At 39.5% G+C, this 17,540-nt stretch overlaps 3 protein-coding genes and 1 pseudogene across 4 annotated transcripts; 3 read left to right on the top strand and 1 right to left on the bottom strand.

Moving 5' to 3' along the window:
* Window positions 1-1,783: 1,783 nt before the first annotated feature.
* LOC130746271 (protein MAINTENANCE OF MERISTEMS-like) lies at window positions 1,784-5,819 on the top strand. 2 transcript variants are annotated; one of them, XM_057598840.1, is made up of 4 exons: window positions 1,784-2,089; window positions 2,615-3,601; window positions 3,686-4,446; window positions 4,538-5,819. In XM_057598840.1, the coding sequence occupies exons 2-4, from the start codon at window positions 2,620-2,622 to the stop codon at window positions 4,802-4,804; spliced, it is 2,010 nt and encodes a 669-aa protein (XP_057454823.1). In that variant the 5' UTR covers window positions 1,784-2,089; window positions 2,615-2,619; the 3' UTR covers window positions 4,805-5,819. The 2 variants fall into 2 exon arrangements, with proteins under 2 accessions (XP_057454823.1, XP_057454824.1); XM_057598841.1 differs by lacking the exon at window positions 1,784-2,089 and having other exon boundaries at window positions 2,471-3,601.
* On the bottom strand, window positions 5,364-5,992 carry LOC130746275 (uncharacterized). The gene is made up of 2 exons (XM_057598843.1): window positions 5,829-5,992; window positions 5,364-5,725 (listed from the first exon to the last, which is right to left on the bottom strand). The coding sequence occupies exons 1-2, from the start codon at window positions 5,966-5,968 to the stop codon at window positions 5,371-5,373; spliced, it is 495 nt and encodes a 164-aa protein (XP_057454826.1). The 5' UTR covers window positions 5,969-5,992; the 3' UTR covers window positions 5,364-5,370.
* Window positions 5,993-10,970: 4,978 nt separating this feature from the next.
* LOC130746273 (aspartyl protease family protein 2-like) lies at window positions 10,971-12,611 on the top strand. The gene has a single exon (XM_057598842.1). It carries the CDS (start codon window positions 10,987-10,989, stop codon window positions 12,388-12,390), a length of 1,404 nt encoding a protein of 467 aa, XP_057454825.1. The 5' UTR covers window positions 10,971-10,986; the 3' UTR covers window positions 12,391-12,611.
* A 371-nt stretch (window positions 12,612-12,982) lies between these two features.
* LOC130746274 (E3 ubiquitin-protein ligase SINAT3-like) lies at window positions 12,983-16,129 on the top strand (annotated as a pseudogene).
* Window positions 16,130-17,540: the final 1,411 nt, after the last annotated feature.

Genomic DNA, 17,540 nt, shown 5'->3' with positions numbered 1-17,540 from the left:
CACTTGTTCAAGTCTCAACTTATTATCATGTATTCCTAAAACCAGCAAAAAGTAAACTTTTTGACTCTGCTGTAGAGAATCATCAGCAAATGAAATTCCTAAAATCAAATAGATTTGAAATCTTTTTAACTGGGTAAAACAAATTTCCAGAAGACCAATCAGGAAGCACAGTATCATCAGAAGAACACGTTGATTAATTGATAAAAAAAATAGTTTGTTTAGAAGCTTACATTACATGTCGCCGCGTGCAACCGTGCTTTGCCGGTATCGAACAGCGAGGTAAATGGCCAATAAGGTTAACTATACCCTTCATAAAGTTTATCACCGAACAATTCCAGCGGCTTCATGTGCGCCTTTTTTGTGGCTTGCAATCCATTAAGCTTTCATTTATCAAAAACAGAAAGAATTCACACACAAAAAGTCTCTTCCTCAAACAAAAGAAAGGATACCAAATAATCACTAAAAGAAATCAACAACCAAGAACTCATATTAGAGCTTAAAAACGATTCACTCACATCTCTGCTCTACACACTCACTTGTGAATCACCTTTAGGGTGACACACTTAATAATCCAATGATTCCATTGGAGGAAGAGGAGGGATTCAGGCCGAGAGACCTTCGGGGTGTGGGTTGAGGAACGACGAACGCCATGGGATTGGGGTTCGTAGGTGAAACGGCGTCGACAGCGGTGGTTGACTCGTCTAGGGTAGTGGGGGTATTGGATCTGGGGCGGTGAGAGATTGAAATCCGCCGAGAGAAGAAGCCGCGTGCGGAGCAGAGAAACAATAGAGAGAAATTAGGAACCCTAGCAGACTCGTGTTTGAGAAAGGCAGTGGAACCCTAGCAGACTTTTTACCGAGATGCAATTGAAAAGATACAGTGAGTTGTGCAATTGAAAAAATGTAAATCAGGGCACATGTGGCAAATAGGGTCAAGGTGGAAAAGCTGATGTGTAAATTATTAAATGAGAATTAATAGGTGGAAAAGCTGACGTGTAAATAATTAAGTGAGAATTAATCTCGGAGCGACACGTCACTAACTTGACATGTGAGAGCGACACGTCATGCTAGAAGTTGTTCTTTTCTAATATATATAGATATAGATGTTTTAGAAATTATCATACATATATATATATATGGAGTATCTAGTGAGAGGGAGGTTTTTTATTTGAGAGTGAGAGGAATCATTTTGGACCTTTGGATCAAAATCAATGGTTGAGATTAAAGGCTCTTAAAAACAACTCACGTGACTTCCTAACCCCCATTTTCTCCATCGTTGCAGCATTGTAGTTTCGTTTTTCCTGCACTGGCTGTTTCTATAGCTTTCTTCCTCATGGTTGCTTGCATCATCGTCGTTTCAGGTCGCAAGATCATGTTTTCTCTGACAATTTTCGGTTGCTTCTAACTTTTAAGTCGGTCTATTACAATTGTGAGCATCACGAACAAATTTGTGTAAAGTAAAAAGAGTATTTCTATTTCATGTGTGATTTGCTTGTCGTTGATTGTGTGCGACACCCAGGACAGTGATCTATTCATGATTGATCTGGGTTTTTTCAATATTTGATTGTTTTTCATAAACATAAGTATAAGGAGAAACAACATTTAGTTAAAGCTTATTTTATCTTCTCTTTAGAAATACATGTCAGATACAAAAATAGAGATGAGGATGCAATTTGTGACTATTTGAATAATCGAAGTTGCAGTTTAGACATATGGAAAGCGGCACCGATGAGGGAAAATACCGGCGATGAGGGGAAATAGGGGAAACAAGGGTTTGGGGAGTTGGGTTTGGGGCCTCCCTATGGGGCTCCGCGCCCCACTTAAAGTGGGGAAATTACGGAAAAACCCCCTTTACAAGAATACGGAATATTAAATTTCGTATTCAATACGGAATATAAAGTTCCGTATTATATTACTATGTAATCGACAGGGGTTTTTTCAAAACTCATTTCAGCGCTCCAAACCATTCCCAACCCTTGCTCTGCAATCTTCGAGACCGACGCTCTCCTTGCTTCAATCATCATCTGGACAGGGTACCATCGTCTCCATCATCAACCCCATTCTCCCCATTCATTGCATTGAACCTAGAGGTAAGTAAGTTTGGATTTCAACTTGAATTCACCATTTAACTTGAAATTATGGAATCTTTCAACCCTAGGATAGTCGATTTATGCTTAAGTAGATGTTAGGTTGGCTGAAATTGTATAAATTGGTCTTTGGGGCGAGTTCCAATCATGCAATGTCGTTAATGGAGTTCTGGTTCGATACGGAACATAATATTCCGTATTCAATATGAAACTTAATGTTCCGTATTGGATATGAAACTTAATGTTCCGTATTGGATATGAAACTTAATGTTCCGTATTTTGTGTCTGTTTAGAGTTATAAACTTAATTTATAAATTTTTTTTATAAAACTTAATATAATTAGCTTAGTTTATTTATAAAACCTAATCTAATTAGCTTAGTTAATTTATAAAATGTTTTTAATTTAGTTATAAACATCGTGAATTATTTAGTGATTTTATTTAGAGATTTAATTGAGAAATTTAGTAATTGAGCGAGTATAATTTATTCAGTGAATTTATTTAGAAAATGTTTGCTCTGAATATATAGTGAGAATGAAGAACAGAAAGAGGTCTCGAGCTAGTGAGGATGCGGGGCCTACAGAGGATAGACACCGGCGATTACATGCTTCTAGCCGGCGCGGCGATGATGCTGCGACCTCTCACGCGGTTGAGGCTTCAGCTCCAGCTCCAGTTGATTCTATGCAGTCGCCCATGGTAGAGGCTTCAGCTCCAGCTCCAGTTGAGCCTACTGATCGAGTTCCTACTCCGCCGTCTCCCATGGTTGAGGTACCTCGCCATGAGTCACCAGGCGAGGAGTCATCAGGCGAGTCGTCATCCGGCGATGAGTCATCCGGCGATGAGTCATCCGACGAGGAGTCATCCGGCGAGGAGGGGTCATATGACGAGGATAGTATTCCTCCTCCTGATGTTGATGCTGATGTCGTGCCAGAGGCACAGGGTGGCGAGGAGGACCTGATCCAGAGGTTGCCGCCGTTTCCGGGGGGGCCTGTTGATCTGTCGCTTCTCACGCATTATGCTGATCACAAGGCTCCCTGGACGTGGCATGCACTCCTACGCACAGACGAGCGGTATGTGGACCGTCGACACTTGAGGGTGGCCACAGCTGGGGGGAAGGTTTGGAACCTTGCTTGTGATGGTGATTCAGACAGTCACAGGAGGGTTCGAGAGTTGATTGAGCAGACGGGTCTTCATCAGCTACCCTGGTGCAGCTACTCGGAGACAGATGCAAGCCTCATTTTGGCCCTTGTGGAGCGATGGCATGAGGAGACTAGTAGCTTCCACATGCCGTTTGGGGAGATGACCATCACCCTGGACGACGTGTCGGCTCTTCTCCATCTCCCAATGGGGTCGAGGTTCTATACGCCTGGGAGGGGGGAGAGGGACGAGTGTGCAGCGCTATGTGCTGAGTTGATGGGAGGATCTGTTGCTCGTTATCATGCTGAGTTTGATAAGAACAGGAGCCAGACTATTCGCTTTGAGGTCTTGCAGACCCTGTATGATGCTGCGTTGGAGGGTATGTCTTAATTATTACTTGATTAAATAGTATCTATTATTATTGTATTGTTATTAACTGTTAACTCAATTCATTTCATTGTAGAGCACCGATATGAGGACGCTGCACGGATTTGGCTGGTGAACCAGCTAGGCGCGACGCTCTTTGCTAGCAAGAGCGGTGGATACCACACGACCGTCTACTGGATAGGTATGTTGCAGGATCTCGGTCGAGTGTCCGAGTACGCGTGGGGCGCGATTGCGCTCGCTACGTTGTACGACCAGCTTGATCGAGCGTCCAGGAGGGGGACGACCCAGATGGGAGGTTTCAGCTCACTCTTGCTAGGATGGGCCTACGAGTACCTTTCTGATCGCGTCATTATCCGGAGGGCGGATCCGGAGTACTCGCAGGACCAGCCTAGGGCGCGGCGGTGGGTTATGTCCCGGGTCGGGCATGCAGGCCTCGATGAGAGGCGAGTCATGCTCGATGAGCTGACGGTGGATGACATTATATGGACCCCATTTGAGGACCATCGGGCTCATCGACCACGGGATCAGAGGGCCATGTATTCTGGCTACATCCGGACGCCATTTGGCCGTGTTGTTCGACGACATCTACCAGAGAGGGTTCTGCGCCAGTTTGGCTACATCCAGGATGTCCCTCGACACCCCTCCGAGATCCAGACGACTGGGTCCCTTGCTGAGACCGCAGATGCTGCCTATGCTGATTTTGTGCCGCACCTGCGCCCTCAGGGGATCCCTGCTACTCATTCGGGAGAGGCTGTGGAGGAGTACATGAGGTGGTATGGCGGTGTGTCCCATCGGTTCATCATCCCTGATGATAGGAGGGAGGAGTTCAGTGCTGTGGTAAGTTTGAATTTTATTTTTCATGCAATTGTGATTTTTTGTTCATGATATTTTATTTGTACACTCACATTTATGTACATTATTTTTGCAGACGGTTGTGCGTTGGGTCGTGGACTTGTTGGAGCAGTCACTGGAGGTGCCAGATGCTCTTGCAGTTGGCACGCATGCCCGATCCCTCACTGAGAGGGCGCTGGATCTTATTAGATCCAGCGCATTCATCGGTACCCAGGGAGTAGCCTTTGCTGCTGTCCGAGGAGCTGGAGCTGCAGGAGGCAGAGGTCGTGGAGGTAGAGCGCGTGGAGGCAGAGCCCGTGGAGGCAGACGGATGATCAGGAGGAAGAGTGAGTCGAGAATGTAAGGCATTAACCACATGTCTGGACCACATTTCATCATACAATCCTCTGTGTCGTTCAAGTTCGTCTATCAACGCTTCCCTAACACATGGCCAACCTTCCTCACCTGATGGTAGTCCCAGTAATGCAGCAATGACTCTATAGCCACAGTTACCATCGTCCTCAACATTCTGAACTCTTTGATCTCCCTATCAACATGCTCAAAACCTGAAGGATCACGAGTCAAGGATCCTATTGCTTTAACCTTGGGTGGTTTTCTTTCGTTCGCCTTAAGAGTGCGCTTGGACCTTATCTGAACCTCAGGAGTACAAAGTGAACTGCTTTCAGGACAATAGATAGCTTGAAGCTTCCTCCTTACCATACTCTGCCCTCCAGTATCCAAAGAACTGAAATAATGTGTCAATGCCTCAACTTCTGGTTGCATATCTCCATGGTTCATGCCGCAAATATGGTTGTTGATAGTATCTGCAACAGGTTCAGGTACATGCTCCCAACTCAGTCTCTTCCAGAATGGATGAATTGACTCATATGGAATTCTTTCATAACCTGCAAGTTCACAAAAGTGTCACTTTCAATAACAAATAGAATTAATTGACAAGAGAGTGGTTGACCGGTGACCTGCAAGTTCACAACCGCAAGGTAGTCCATGAGTCTCTCTCAACAAGCAATCGCATCCGCCGTAGGACTTCATTCTTATATGTTCATCGTCGATGAGCTGCAGGCATTTGTTTGACACAAATCCTCTAATATTTGTGTAAAATGGGAACATGAAAATGTGATCAATTCTGTGAATACTGCGCTCAAACGATGCTAATATTTCAGTATGTCGATTACATGTCAAACTATGCGACGCATCCCAAGAAGTGGCTAGGTCACCCTTGCAATCCCGCAACATCTTCTTCAAACTGGCATGTGCACCCTCAGCCCTGCAAACAACAAACAGATATCTTATTAACTCTCCAATGTAAACAATCTATCAAATGAAAAACATATAACAAGGCATAAATTAAGCTCATATAATTTTTGTACCTGTTACTTGTTGTTGTTCCAAAGTGCATCACATGATTTGTCCATGCCTTGGCAAATTTTTCCTTGTGGACCAACCATGTAGTAGAACAATAGGAGGTAAAGTTGCTGTATTTGTCCTTGCACATATTAAACAATTGCATCCATTGAACTTCAAATTCTTCAACTGTTGCAACATCCACCACCTCTCCCCACTTCCCCATAACCAATTCAGCAAAATCATCTGTACCAACATAGAGTTTGCACTTTGCCAAAACACACTTGTTGATGTGCCACAAGCATAATAAATGGCTGGTGTTGGGAAGGCTTTGCTTAGCAGCACTCAATAAGGCAAGATCCCTGTCAGTAACAATCACCTTAGGCAACATGGCTTGATCAGCTAATAGAGACTTCATACACTCCAGTGCCCAAACGTAGTCATCTGTGCCCTCATTAACAATGTAGCAAAAGGCTATGGAGTATGTCTTATCTGTGGAAGTCAGTCCAACAATCTCAAGCAATGGAATTTTATATTTGTTTGTCTTGTATGTGCAATCCATAATCACTACATATGGAAATGTGTTGAACAGTTTGATAGCATTTGGATGAGCCCAAAATACATCCCTAATGACTTCCGATCCAGGCTCATGTCTTTCAAAGTGGACGTACTTGTCACCGTCCAACTTCTTCAACAAGTGTTGCATTTCTGTCAATGACCCGCGGAGGGATTTTCTTAACCTCTTGCAAGCACCATAAATCTGAGATATGGTAGTCAAGTTTAAAGAATTGTTTTCCTTCAAAGTCAACAGCATCTTTCTCGGTGGAACCCAACTCTTTGACATTTTTTCCACTTGCTCCTTCTCTTCGGAATTTAGACGACCAACAAAATTGTGGCCAAGTAGTGACCTAGCTGGTTCATGGTTGTGTGTACCTTCCATCACCTTTAGCCGCCAATCTCTATCTATGCCATTTTTCATAGGTCGTCCTTTTAGTCTAAAAGGACATTCTGTCTTTTGTGTTCTCGTTCCTTCAACAAGGTCAGGGTCTCTGTAGGGAACATACTTACCATGCTTCTCACACCCCAACATGACATAAGCTTTTCTGCTTCCATTCCCACCGCTATCTGACTTTGTGATCAACACAACATATCCATTTTCAATCGCAATTCCATGAACCCAATTGATAAGATCATCACGGGTAGGGAAAATCTGTTCAATGATGCATACCCAACACACAAACAAGGCATAAACAAGGGTGATCAAGACATAATAAGAATTGATATATTACACTTTCAAAACAATGCAAAAATCTGTTCAAAGAATACCTGATCAGTTGTAAATAAATGCGAGACATCTATACTTATACACGGGGGTACAAATGCTGGTGGTGGCACCTCTTCAGGTTGAGCATTGTTCAATCCAACTTCAATCAATTGGGATTCATGAAATAAAAATGATTCTGTCATCCCTGGAAGAGAATACGGAACTTTATTATCCATATTGAATACGGAACTTTATAATTCGTATTGAATACGGAAATTTATAATTCGTATTGAATACGGTATATTAATTTTCGTATAGACTCCGAAACTTTATATTCCGTATTTTAACACATCTCAGAATTCAGAAAATCATCATTCTAACTACTTAATCTACTTAATCTAACTACTTAATCTAACAACTTCAACTACTTAAACTAACAACATACAACAAACAACTAACAACACTTACCTCAAATGCTATCTTTTTGCATCCAATGGTGGAGAGCTTGCCAATGAAGGAGTTGGTGGTGGTGGTAGGAAGAATGGAAGTGAGGATGAAAGTGAGGTAGGAGAGGGTGAGAGAGAGGGTGGTCTGGAGGTATTGAGGGGGTTAAGGGGGCTGGTGAGGGGTTGGTGACGGAGGAGTAATGGTGGAGGGGTTGGTGGAGGGAGGAGTAATGGTGGAAAAGGTGATGACTGTCAGAGTTATAATACGGAATTTTAACTTCCGTATTCTATTTTATTGAATACGGAAGTTTAAGTTCCGTAGGGCATTTATGGGTTAAAAAAAAAGAGGTGGGGCGCGGAGCCCCATAGGGGGGGGCCCCAAACCCAACTCCCAAGGGTTTGGGGAAAGAGAGGAAGAGAGGAGGCACGTGAGTTGTTTTTAAGAGCCTTTAATCTCCACCATTGATTTTGATCCAAAGGTCCAAAATGATTCCTCTCACTCTCACATAAAAAACCCTTATCTCACTAGATACTCCTATATATATATATATATACATATATATATAATGTATTTTATGAGAAATGCGTTTTTATATGAGAAAATAAGAATAGATTGTGACCGTTAAATCTTATCATGAATGGTTAAGATTAAAACATGAAGTCATGTGACTTTTTTAAAAAAGTAAAAGTCACGTGACATTTTTAAGTGGTCATGTGATCATTAAATTGTTTTAATTTAGATCATTCATAATTAGATCTAACGGTCGTGATTTATTCTCATGTTCTCACATAAAATCATCTTTCTCATAAGATACATCCCCTATATATATGGATGGTTGTATCTGTTTCTTTTTACTTGAACCTTTGCTCACTTGGAAGAGTTTGTTTCCAAGGCTTATTTTTTTGGTGCCCACTAGGGTGGACCATTTATATTTTGGTCCACCGGTGGTCTCTTGCTTATAACCGTTAAATGAAGGAATATAGGAATATTCTTAAATTTAGTGGGTAGGATTGAATTAGTGTTAAAAGGGTGTGATTGTAATACCACCATTACCAATTTCTCTCTCCCTCAATAGACCCAAAACCACCATTACCCTGTAATCTCCACATGGTTGTGGCCATCGTCGTTTCGACCATGACGCCGCAGCCACCACCGCCACCGGATCTTCTCCCTTTCCACCTACAATGACAACGCCTTCGCCGATCTAGTTCTCCCCCTCTGTTGCATTCTCAAATCTGGGCATTGTTGTTGGGTTTTTGGGTGAGGGAGAGATTGAGTAAGAAGACCCTGAAGAAGAAGGAGGAGAACAACAACATGGTGAAACTACAGCAGAGGTGTAGTTCAAGCTCTCTGCAAGTTTCGATGCATTTCGTCGTTCCAGCCACTGTCCTTGAATCGCAAGGCCACAAATCCAATTTTTGTGGCCAAGATTTGGAAACTAGAACAATAGACCCACCGTCAACGCTCTGGGTTCCTAGATCTGTAAATGGGAGAGTCGAAACTTTATGAATATGGGTACAACGTGATAAATTTAGAGTTGCACTGATAATTTATCAAAGTTCACATCTTTGAAGTGGAAGATGTGATCACAAACTGATCCAGTAACCTCAAAACCTGAATCATTCCATTGCTTCAAGCACTTATTAAGATCATCTTGGTTTCTAGCACAGGTATGCACATTTTCCCAAAACCCCATCAATTCTTCCACAATGGCGTGCCTTTTCTCCAAACACACCACACCAAATCACGAAGAGTTAACTAAAAAAGGGTCAAAAATAGAAGAAAGCATCATGGGCATTATTAAAGTTCAAATCTTTGTACTCAATTCCGCAAGTTCCACTTGTGACGAGAGTAGTCATCCCACAAAGAGACCATCGGTCGTGTGCTGGAGTGCATTTTGGGGTCGGAATGCAACATGGGTTGGCTCCAGGATTTGGGTTCATAGAGGTGGTGCAATGAAGACAGAATTGCTATAGTGGAACCATTAGAATCACCTATTCACCATCTCAATTTTAAAATATATTTTTAATATATTGTAAATGATTGAAATAACCCTTGGAGCACCGGTGGACCAAAATATAAGTGGTCCACCCTAGTGGGGACCTATCTTTTTATCTAATATACGTTTTTATTTTCTAAAAAAAAGTTTAATATTTGCAATTTATATAAGTATTTTAAATTCATTATTAAATGTTTTTAAATTAAATTTTAATTAAATTAATATTTTATCTAGCATATATCATTACTATTTATTTAAAAATATTAAATATGTTTAATTTTTTAACTAACATAATAAGTATCTAATATTATGATTATTACTTGGACGGTTCTTAGATAATTAATATTTAAATTAATATTTTTATGGCATATATCATTACTATTTATTTAAAAATATTAAATATGACTTAAAAAATATTAAATATGTTTAAATTTTTAACTAATATGATTATTATTTAATATTATTATTATTATTTGGACGGTTCTTAAATATCATTACTATTTATTTAAAAATATTGAATATGTTTAATTTTTAACTAATATAGTAATTATTTAATATTATGATTATTAGTTGGACCGTTTTTAAATAATTATTATATTTTATAATAACAATAAAGTTGTTAACTGAAAAGTTATTTAATTAATATTGTAATAATAGTTTCTATAGCCATTATTTGTAATTAAGTCTGTCTTATCAATACGAATAAATATAATATTTTTAGTATATATATATATATATATGTATGTATATTAGAAAAAATTTCTTTAGAATTTTTTTTTTTGATACCTGGGAAAACTCTTTAAGTAACCTTTTTTTATAGAAAAAACTTGAAAACAAAGCAATCAAACTTTATTTTTTTACCAATCAAATATTTATCTATAAGATTTATTTTATTTTCTCAAATTTTCACCACTAACTCATATTAATGGAGTTTTTATAACTTAACCAATAAGGCTATTTAGCATATTATCCTAGGTGGACCATGTGATTATTTTTAATTTATTTCATTTAAAAATAATTCTATCGGTCTATTGATATGAGGTTAAATAACCTCTTAAAGTAAGTTAGGTAACACTCACATTAATACCTCTCATAATAAATGTAAGTAAATGAGGAATAGTGATGGTTAGTCAAGATGAAAGATGATAGGTGAGTCAAAAATAAGTTAAAACAATGGATAAAGATGTTTTGACACCAACATCCAGCTCACACCCTATAAGGTATAAGAAGATAAGAAAGAAATAAATGATATGATGTATGATGTGGTAGCTAAAAAAAGAAAAAAGAAATAAAAAGAAAATGAGTAAAAATATGATGAAATATAAAATTAAATTAGATGCGTATGTACTAATGGTATTTATATTATTTCTATATAGGAGACATGGATGTGGTCACCAATTCAGAACTTGAGTCCACTATATATCCTTGCTCACCTCTATGAATAATTATCTCATTCTTCTTAGTTTCTAGTAAAATGGAAGAGAAAGTTCAAAACTCCTTTCTCTTTTTCCTATTAGTTATATTCCTCACTGTCTTTACTGCTTCATCAGACTCATTTCCCTCACTCATATGGCCTGAATCCGAACCCTTAGAGTTCGACCCGGAATCCTCCAACACCCTAACTCTTCCCCTCCACCATGTAGACGTTCTCTTCTTTAACAAAACCTCAGAGGAGCTCTTCTACCTCATGCTTCAAAGAGACGCTGCCAGGGTCAAAGCCTTCACTTCCAAAGCTGCAGGAGAAGAATCCAATAAGACCCAACTAAGATTTCCTAGATCCAGGAAGGGTTTCAGAAGCCCAATTATCTCGGGTTTCCCACATGGAACCGGCGCGTACTACACACGCATTGGCATTGGCACTCCCCCAAGGTACGTGAATCTATTTCTTGACACTGGAAGCGACGTCATTTGGCTCCAGTGCAAGCCTTGCAAGATTTGCTACAATCAGACAGACGAGATTTTTGACCCGGAAAAATCCACCTCCTTCGACGAAATCTCGTGCAACTCCTCCCTTTGCCAACTACAAGACCAGCCGGGATGCAACCAGAAAAATCAATGCCAATACCAAGTCACCTACGGCGATGGTTCCGGCACATCCGGCGATCTTTCCACTGAAACGCTGACGGTTGGAAAAACCCGCCTACAACGTATAACATTCGGCTGCGGCCATGATAATGAGGGTGATTTTGGTGGAACCGCCGGTTTAATGGGTATTGGTGGTGGGAGCCTGTCATTTCTAGGTCAAGTCGGAACTCGGTTTAACAAAAAATTCTCATATTGTTTAGTGGACCGATCCCATTCCCAAAAACCATCTTCCATCATTTTTGGCGATTCGGCTATCCCACGAACCGCGCGATTCACTCCTTTGCTCAAGAACCCGAACCCTCGTCTTAATGGATTCTATTACGTTGAGCTCCTTGGCATCAGTGTGGATGGCATCCCGGTTCGCGGTATTTCACCTTCCCTCTTCCGGTTTGACCAATATGGTAATGGAGGCGTCATCATCGATTCAGGCACAACCGTGACACAACTCATTAAACCGGCTTACTTGGCTTTCAGAAACGCTTTTCGGGTTGCGGCTGCGCATTTGAAGCGAGGGCCCGAGACCGAGTCGTTCGATACTTGTTATGACCTATCAGGGCTCAGAGAGGCAAAGGTTCCCACTGTGGTGCTCCATTTTCGGGATGTTGACGTGTCCTTGCCGGCGAAGAACGTTCTTGCTACGTTGAAAACCAACAAGACCGGACCTTCATGCTTCGCATTCGCTCAATGGGGTGGTCCATTTTCCATAATCGGTAACATCCAACAACAAGGGATCCGCATCGCGTATGACTTGGCTGGATCTCGGGTCGGATTTGCCCCAAGAGAGTGCGTGTGATTGTCTTGGGAATTTGAAATAATTGTTTCTCATGTTTTTTTTCCCATCTAAACCTTAGAAAATTAAAAGATAATTTTATAGAAGGAATATTAATCGCTTAAGCGTTTAATGAATATTAATCTCTTAATCTTTTAAAACAAAGAACCTCGTAATTAGGGAAACCAGGATTGAGAATACTATTATAATTCACATATGATACATATGTGTCCGTTGGAGCTGTTGTCCCGACTCCCGATTACCATTCATTGATGCAGGGTTGGCTTCTTTGTTGCAAAAGGTTAGAGGTTTTGTTCCCTTTTCCTTCCATTATCCTTCTTGGTTACAAAATATACAATATAATAATTTTACATTAAATTAAAATTAACTTTATTTTTTTATTTTTTTTATGTTAATAACCTACTTAATAAGTTACTCCCCTGTTCCTATATAACTTCTACTATTTTGATTTTTTTTCCTATTTATTTGTCATTTTCACGATTTCAAAAGAACATTAATTATATTTTATCAATTGTACCCTTCATTTATTGGTGGTAGGAAAATTGAAAAGTTATAATTAATAAGAGACATAAAAGGTATAAGAGGAAGTTGAATAATAATTTTAATAAAACAAAAACATTAATTACTATTTCTTAATACTTGTGCAACGACCTTTAGAGTGACAGTTATATTGGAATTGAGCGAAATATTAAATAATGTGCCTTCTCTTCTCTTGAACTGACCCACTCTGAGCTCATCCTAAAATATACTCTTCTTTAATTTTCTTTCCATTCCTTTTTCTATTTTGTATTCTATCTGATGAAGCTTCCCTTTTTTCTTCTTCTTGTTCTTCTTCTCTGTGTGGTTCTTTTGGTAAAATGCTGAGACCCCTTTGATTCTGACAAAAATGTCATTAGTTGTCTGAGAATAACAAGGTAGGAAAACAAAAACTTCCTATTTGGGGTTTGGTTTCTGTCATTTGATTTTGTTGGATTGGTATCAATTATTATCGTTGTCGTTCTGGCTGAAACAATGGAATCAGGGAGCATTGATAGTACTGTACCCTCCTTGATCATGGTGGATGAGGATGTGCGTCCCCATCTGTTTTCTTCAGTCACCAAGCTACATGGCAATGGTCCTACTGCTACCAGTGTCCACGAGATTCTTGAATGCCCTGTTTGCACCAATGCAATGTACCCTCCAATCCATCAGGTCTGTTCTTTCTTGAATGCCCTGTTTTCCTCCGATTCTGCTTGCTTTTTCAGTGCATGTTGGTTTGAGTTGGTACCTTGTTTCCTCATTTTTTTAATCATTAGTTGGATATTCTTCTGTTAATCTTATGTTCCTTTTTTTGTTAACTACTTTTACTTCTTAGGGGCCATGAGTTTCTTTTCGTTTGGACTTTGTTTATATATTTTGTACTGGCATTGCCATGATTAAATGTTAGAGAGGCTATTTTTTCCAAACCACTTATGTTTACATTGCTTTGCAAAGCAATGGAAAAAAGGACTATTCAATCCATGGTGGTTCTAACAATGATAACTTATGCTTGCTTTGGTGATTTTGCCTGACCTACGGGGTGGTGCTAGATGGATATGTTGGATGATGAAAATTTAAATGACTTTAATGTCTAAACAAGACAATTATTGCCCCATCCTCTACATACCTATATGTGGTAGTGGCAGGGTATGGTGTGACTTAAAACTTATCTCTACAAAAGCCTTAGCTTTTTGGTCTTTTTTGTAATAACACTGGATATATACTTTGTAGACTGCAACACATTAGTTACTAGGCTATATAATTAATGAAGTGTCTATGAGGATTGAGGATTTTCATCAATGTTTTTGGTCAATCAAGAACTTAGTTTGGCAAGGACTATTCAATTCGTAAGTGTAAGAGGAATTTATTGGGTTGTTTAGTCTATTAGGCTATTAAAAGAGCTTGAAGAAAAAATAAGTCACATGCATACAGGGTTTCTGAGTTCTGCTTCGAATGAATTTATTGAGTGACAAATTTTACACATTCTGTTTAGAAAATGCCGCACATGTCCAAGTGAGATGTCATGAGACATTGTTGGGTTTTAGTTGAGTTTTTTCCTTTGGCGTAGTACAGTAGTAGCCTATAAGAGTCATATTAAAACTTTTGTTGTACTCTTGTTCATCATCTTACTAATTTCGAATGGAAAGTACCTGGAATGGAAACAATAAAATTACAAAAGTATAAGGTGTTAACATCCCTTCACTCATCAGGTTTGGGTTCTCACACATCTTGCATATTTATAAATATTGGAGTTTGAGCAAATCTGGTAATTTATTTAATTTCACAATTCAGCTTTTGCTTATTTCAACAAGTAATGGTGTATCAGATCAGACTGTTTATTTTTTTGGGAGGAATATTTTAGGTATGGAGTTTCTCGTCCTTGATGAATACAGAGATAAATTTGATTAATGTTTTGGTGGATTTTAAAACCAATGTTAACTTTTTTCTGCAGTGCCGCAACGGGCATACCCTTTGTTCGACATGTAAGACAAGGGTACACAATAGGTGCCCAACTTGTAGACAGGAACTGGGTGATATAAGGTGTCTGGCGTTGGAGAAGATAGCAGAATCACTTGAACTGCCTTGCGAATACAGATCTCTTGGGTGTCCAGAGATATTCCCCTATTACAGAAAACTCAAACATGAGTCTATTTGTAACTTCAGACCGTACAATTGCCCTTACACTGGGTCAGACTGCTCTGTTGTTGGGGATATTCCACACCTTGTTGCTCATTTAAGGGACGACCACCGTGTTGATATGTATTCTGCATGCACTTTTAACCACCGCTACGTCAAGGCTAATCCCATGGAAGTAGAAAATGCTACATGGATGTTAACAGTAAGTACGCTGTTCTCTAAGTAACACTTGGAAGAAGAAAAGGAAAGAAAGTCGTCTGAGATTATAGACATTTGCACGTTTTGATCAACTTCTTTTTCCTCATAATCAATTCTGACACACAGAAGCTACTCAAGGAAGCTTCTCCCCAGAATTGATTCCGGCTTCAGAATTAATTCTAGAATAATTTCCAAACATGCATACAATGAAACTATACAAGCATAATCACTTTTAGAAAACAACAATGCCAAATACATCTACAATACCTTGATGTGATATTCATTACTAGGCGTTTGCAGCAGAGTTTCCTTGATTTCATGCACAAATACATCTATATTATATGCACTTGTTGTTTTCTCATCCAAATTGATATGGCTAACTGTTTTATTATGTTAGGTCTTCCACTGTTATGGTCACTATTTCTGTCTCCATTTTGAAGCCTTTCAACTAGGCACGGCTCCGGTTTACATGGCATTCCTCCGTTTCATGGGAGATGAAAGAGAAGCCAGGAGCTACAGCTACAGTCTTGAGGTTGGAGGAAGCGGGCGTAAACTAACATATGAGGGCAGTCCAAGAAGTATTAGAGATAGCCACAAGAAAGTTAGAGACAGCCATGACGGCCTTGTTGTGCATCGTAACATGGCAATTTTCTTCTCAGGTGGGGATAGTAAAGAGTTGAAGTTACGGGAAAGATATGGAAACAACGAACCCCTGTGGGTGGAGTGGACATACCCAACATGTATAGCTAGATTTTGCTTGCATCTTCCCCTCCATGTAATTTATTTAGAGGGTAATGTTCTTGCAAGCTGTTGATAATTTTGGAAAGTAGTTAAGCCTGCTGAATGTTGATTGAGGTTTCAACTTACAAAAGAAGCACTAGCAGTACCTCTCCCTTTTTTGGAGTTCTAACCAAGATATATACTAGTCAAATCTTTTGGTCCTACGTGTATCATATGCTAAATTCCTGGAACAGTTTTTCTCTCATTCTTTTTGTTTTACATTTTCTGCAAACTTTCCATTGACAACCTGACTTATCATCCTTTCTAACCATTTAGAAATCATATACTATGCTGCTATTTCCTACCTTTAATGTCTATAATAGTTTAAACAGTTGTTCTGCATCGTTTTCTGAGTCATATTCTAACGAACTCTTATAAATTCACACTCCGCATACTTTTCTTTCCACACATTTCACATCATATTTCTCACTTATCTACTATTTTTATCTCTTTCCCAGGGAGCTGAAATTTGGGTGTGAATAGCTTTTTTTTATTTCTTATTCTAAAAGGTTGGAGTGTAGGACCAAAGAGGAGCTCTTTACTTTGAGAGTATTAATGTGGGGCTCATAGTGGGCATTATCATGCCCTTGCATCTAGATGTAAAGACTAAAAAGCTGTCTCCACAAACTGATGCTACTTATTACTGCAACGGGTCACAGAATTAAAAGAAGAATTTTAAGAAGTGGCTAAAAGAGAAGAGACGAAAGCTGAAGAGGGTTCATTCCAGAAACGAAGTCAGTCATGAGAATTGACTTTTACTTTGTGAGGATGAAGTTAAAGAAATGTTAGACTTTGGATATTGGAAGATATGTGGCGCTAAAGTGAGTATTCATTCAAGTCTCACATCAAGTGTGTTTAGTTAAAATGAAATTAAAATGATTTTTAATCCAATTATGATTTAAATCTTGTTTTTTAAAGTCAATAAAAAAATCATAACTTTGTTTGAAAATTGTGTCACACTTCAATTCTCGTGTTTTTGTGCTAGCAACCTCTATTACCACTACCACCATCACCAACTGAAACCCTCCATCAATACCACTACCACCATCACCAACTGAAACCTCCATCACTAGCTGACACCCCTCCACCACCACCCCTACCATCGCAACACCCTCCATATCTACTACCTCCCAACAACTTCCATCATTGCCTCTGTCATTCGACATCATCCATTGTCACTCGATAACCTCTAGCATCGCCTTTGCTTCTCGATACTCCCAATTATCACTGTCACTCGATACCCTCTGCCGCAATTGTCATCGTTGAAAACCTTTTTTATAATTGTTGTTCCCATAATCTTCTAATATCGCCTCCACTCAGCACCTTTGAGTGATGTAACTTCTTATCATTCTCCATCGCTATAATTTCAACATGGAACTCTTCATTCTCATTGCACTCACATAGTTCCTTCCATGGCAAAGAGTAAAGCGTGTCAGCCTGTCAGGTTATGGCAAATGAAGTTGGGCAATAGTGAAGGGTTCCAAGCGGAACCCTTATGGTAGGGCATCGAGCGGTGAAGT

This window comes from Lotus japonicus, chromosome 3 (genome assembly GCF_012489685.1).
Source record: "Lotus japonicus ecotype B-129 chromosome 3, LjGifu_v1.2".
NCBI lineage: Eukaryota > Viridiplantae > Streptophyta > Magnoliopsida > Fabales > Fabaceae > Lotus > Lotus japonicus.
This window is presented reverse-complemented; position numbering and strand designations above follow the sequence as displayed.